This window comes from Centruroides sculpturatus, unplaced genomic scaffold, assembly GCF_000671375.1.
Source record: "Centruroides sculpturatus isolate CEXI.00-Female unplaced genomic scaffold, Cexi_2.0 scaffold847, whole genome shotgun sequence".
In the NCBI taxonomy this organism is placed as follows: Eukaryota; Metazoa; Arthropoda; class Arachnida; order Scorpiones; family Buthidae; genus Centruroides; species Centruroides sculpturatus.
The window spans coordinates 383,413-388,191 of NW_019385094.1; the positions used below are offsets into that span (position 1 = coordinate 383,413).

Here is a 4,779-nt window from a genome sequence, read left to right on the forward strand (position 1 = left end):
TTAATCACATAATTTATGTGTAAGTTTATTATTGTATTATTTTCTTTAATGATTTAAAATGTACTGTTTGTTTTAGGTTCAACAGTTTATTTACATGTGCTGTTACTTAAGCTTTCTCCTATTTTGACATATTAAAAAGTTGCATTTTTGTCTTAACATAATAAAAATATTTTTATTCAACATTCACCATCAGTGCATGCTGAATGTCGACATTTGCCGGTGTAAGTGAGAAATAATGATATTTAGCAAATAATTCGTACATACACGAAACGACTGTATGAATGCTGACATTCACCGGAGAATGTTGACATTCGCCAGATATCGGTCATTCACAGTAACATATACATATATAAAAAATTTAACGCTAAAAATAATGTACTTAAAATAAACATTTTCTATAAGAAAGTATTTTTAATAAAATATAAAAGTACGCAATTTTTTTAATCAAAAAAGAAAATCTCTGTATCAAAATTAAGTAATTTTGTTAAAACCTTATTTAATTATTTTGGTTTTTAGTAATGATAGCCTATATACTGATTTTGTCGTAATTCAATGGGAAAAAATAAAGTTACAAAATCATTGCTCGAAGAAAAATCCGTAGCTAGAATTAAATTACTTTCTGAAAAATAATACAGAGTGGATTAATCTTTGTTTCTACGAGATATTAATATTTTATAATTCAACATTCCATAATTAAAAAGAACATTGTCGCTACGATACTTGATGTGTCAGGTAGGACAAGATGGTACCTGTAGTGTTAACTAGTTGTAGGTTTAATGGGAGATGGTAAACGCAATATACATGTGAAAATTTTTATGAGAAACCGATCCCTTGTTAGGTGTTAAACATGTAAAGAGAACTCCGTCAAGTCCAAACAAGCTTCAACACCAGAAGTATGTGTTGGAACTTTAAATAAAAGGTAAATGATTTTATTAAATACATTTATATTAATTTATAAATTTTAAAATACAATAAAATGAAAAGTCATCAAAATGAGTACAATATATTAAGCTTGAGAATTCTAGAAAAGTAGAAGAGAAAGAAATTTTATTGCTGTGAATATTCACTCTTTGCAAGTGGTACAAGTGAGATTCATCGTTAAAGATGATACTACAGCATCTTTTTGTCACCATACCACTGCAAACAAAGCCGACGGTGGTGATAAGAAGGACGGGTAGCAGCTTCCATGTTTTGCAAATTTGTCTCTGCTATTCGCCTATCATTGATACGAGAAGAGACAGGATTCTGTACAGAGGCTTACACGCCATTGCAACTGTTCGTGCTTGTGTCACGATTAAGTTTGCTGGTAGTTTGTCTGGGGCGTTCAGAGGCTGCTTGACGTATATGTGGGCTTTCACATAGCCGCTCTCTCCAACATATCCTCACAGTCATCCCAGAAAGGCCCAGATGGTTGGTAATTTAGTATCGGGAAAACGAGAGCCATCCTGTTTCCCTCAGTCCGATGATGCAGTCTTTCTCAAATTTTGTCTGCTGTCTATAATGTCTTTGACAGCATTGTATAGTACAGGCATGCCTAGCATTCGAAAACTTTCACACATGCACACTGAAAATTCTGAACACAGTGAGCCTCTGCAAGCCTGTTTTACATGCTACACAGGTAGGGTTTTTAAGCATTACGTGGCGTCCGATCGGACCACAACTGTAATTGTTTGCATATCTGTCTGAGGCACAATTGCATACCGAGTTTTGTAGTAATCGGACGATTCTATCTGGGTACGTGACTTCTTTGTCAATAAAGTAAAACTATAATAGATGATAAATAATTGTTAAATAAGCGAAACTACAATTTCGTAAAATTAATTCTATTGATAATATAAAAAATTTCCAAGTTTTTTATTATTATTATAGAAGGCAAGATGTTGCTCCCCTTATACTAAAGTCCAATCCCAACACGTAGTCTTTCAGAGTTCAGTTTTTATATACAGTATGAAGAAAATTTATGACTAACAATCTTTTAGGTCTACACTGTCATTCCACAGAATACACATTTGGAATTACTTTAGTAAGCAGATATGGTTTTTTCTTTTTATTAAAATTCCGAATATATTAATTCACAATTACATAATTAATTTTATAGGAAAACTTTAACTGTAATAATACTTATTATGTCAGAGGAGACTGAGAAAATCAATCGCTACACATTATTCTGTTACAATTTTTAATACTGGTATATATCATGTCTTCGTTCCGAAATTGTAATTGCTGATACGAGGTTTGCAATATAGAGATGAAGTTAACTAAATCGCACAATTGCATTAGAATGAATAGGCTATACAATGTAAATGAAACAAAGGATATAGAGACTGCATCTACGTACCATTTAATTGTAATTCATAGGAATTTCAATCTTCTAATTAGAATATTTTGTTTCCTTATGTAACGAAAATGGATAAAACAAAACAGCTCGACAGGAATTCTCGAATGTCGATTTCTCGTGAATCGTCGTCACATTCTAACAAAAATATATTATTATTATTAATTTCTATATCTGAATTTAGGAAGGAAATAACATTAATTTTTATTTCTTTTCTTTTACATATAAGAATTCTAAATGTAAATAGCGTGCATTGAAATTGTCAATTAAATATGTCTTACACAATTTACTTCAGATAAAATAGTTTTAAAAACGTAATAACTGATTTTTAATTTTTTTCTAAATTAAAATTTGAGATAAATAATATGTTTAACGCTAATGCATTTTAAAGATTCAGTTTAAATATTGGCATTCTGTAAAAAATGTTATTAATGCATGACAGTCGACAGATGTTAAGAAGCTGAAGTTTTCCCATTCAAACTAAAAGACTATGATAGCGCTCCTTCACCCTGTCTTCGTGTTTTAAATAGTAAATGTCTAAGCTATTTTAGTTTATACTTCTAGCTTTATATCAATTTACCATTTCTTTTTTTAATTAAAACGTGAAATTTCTTAAAATTTAGACTTATATTATATAAATAGACTCATATTATACATTTAAAGAGAACAGTTTGAACAATCAAAAATAGAAAATACCTTTTGATATTATCGATCCAGCACATCTATAATAACGAAGCGTGAAGCATTGATGTTTTTATTTTCATATAAGAATAAGATCTGATGGACGATGGACAACATAACTTTGCGTGTTGCTACGTTTCGGGTAAGATTTTTCCTCAAAATAAAATTAATTTTGTTAAATGGAATACATATATTTTAAACTCAAATTTCAGATAAATGGTTATATAAAAATTCAAAACTTAAACAATAAAATTTGTTTTTTAAATGAAGGAGCGACTTCAAAATTATTTCTATTGTTGCAGGAGAAGCTTAATTTTAAGTAAGTATTTATACATTAATTAGCAGTCTTTTTGATAGAACTTATATAGGAATAAAATTAAAACGTTAGCTATTTTTAGTATTTTATATTATTAAAAAATCAAATTCTCGAAAAAATATCATCGATTTATTCTAATCAGAATTATTAATCATTATCGCTTCTTTAAAAAGGATTTTAGTTTGCAAATAGGTACTGTATCAAACAAATTACAATTTTAATGTGTTTTTGTTTTTAGTTACCAAATCATCACAGAGAAAATCTTAGGAAATAAATTTAAAAACGGAAGCTGGAATGGCCGTATTGGTTTATTGACAAAAAACGTAAGTAAATTAATATGCTTTTTAATTTCTTTTTCCTTACGAGCACTAAGAGAATCATTTTTATACCAAACATTGATTAGGCCAGATCCGCAATGGATTGACCAAGTGTGGAGAAAGCTTTTATTATATCCGAGTGGACCCGTTCCTCCACTCTGATACACACTTAAAAATTTCCGCTGTTCCTTTCCAGACTCAAACACGTTATCCCAGAGGATGACTCCTTTACTTCCTCTTCCGTCTTGCTGAAAAACAAATTAGTAAAACAGAAAATTACATATTAACTTTGTTACATGTTTCAAGACGGTCATTGTCTTCTTTTGCTCTATTGGAAGGTTTATACTATATCATTCTAATCTTTTATATTTTTTCTCTTCTCGTCACCATCGTAACGATTATGAATTTATTCCACCCAGTTTTTAATTCTTTAGTTGGATTTGGTCTTAATTCACTTCCTTTTCACTGAATTAGCCTCAACTGTCATTTAATACAACGAACGAATTGTCATCTGAAATCATTCTATGTTCGAATTTTCTCCTGAAATGCTGATATATGTAATTCAAGTCGCGTTTATATTTTCACATTATCATAATTGTGTTTTCATAAATTACAAAATTATTACAGGATAATAAGAATTTAATAAAAGCAAATGCATGATCGTAGAATAAAAATTTTTTATTGCTGTTCAGAATGATCTCTTTCAGAAGTTAGACTAGAAGTAGCCTATATCTGTAGTTTTCTATTTTAACTATTTACTTTATATAGAAAAATACACTAGTTTATAACCGAATAGAGATTAAGAATATTGATTACTGTTTGACTATTTTTGTTTCTGTTGTGTGCGTAATAAAAACCAATTACGCTAATGTATTTAAGAATATCAATGGCTATTAATAAACTGTGATGTTGCGAGAGCCTTTCTACTAGGAGAGAAAAAATGATCAATATTATTGTTTATTTTCGAGTACAATCTCGCATGTATTTGATATTCTATCCAGTACTTAATATAGGGGAGACCGGGGCAAGATCGGCATGTTAAGCTTTACTTAAAATTTGTGTAATAAATATTGCTGTAAACTGAAAAAAAAAGCTTTGCATATTGTCTATTGGAATGTTACCTTACTATA

At 29.6% G+C, this 4,779-nt stretch overlaps 1 protein-coding gene across 1 annotated transcript in view; it reads right to left on the minus strand.

Annotated features, from left to right (window-relative positions):
- LOC111634602 (glutamate receptor 1-like) overlaps window positions 1-3,897 on the minus strand; it is a gene marked incomplete at its 5' end in the record, with an annotated part of 13,404 nt that extends 9,507 nt beyond the window's left edge. Inside the window, one exon of the mRNA XM_023379427.1 lies at window positions 3,696-3,897. Within this exon, the coding sequence (XP_023235195.1) occupies window positions 3,696-3,897 (202 nt within the window). The remainder of the gene's footprint in view (window positions 1-3,695) is intronic.
- Between the last annotated feature and the right edge of the window lie 882 nt (window positions 3,898-4,779).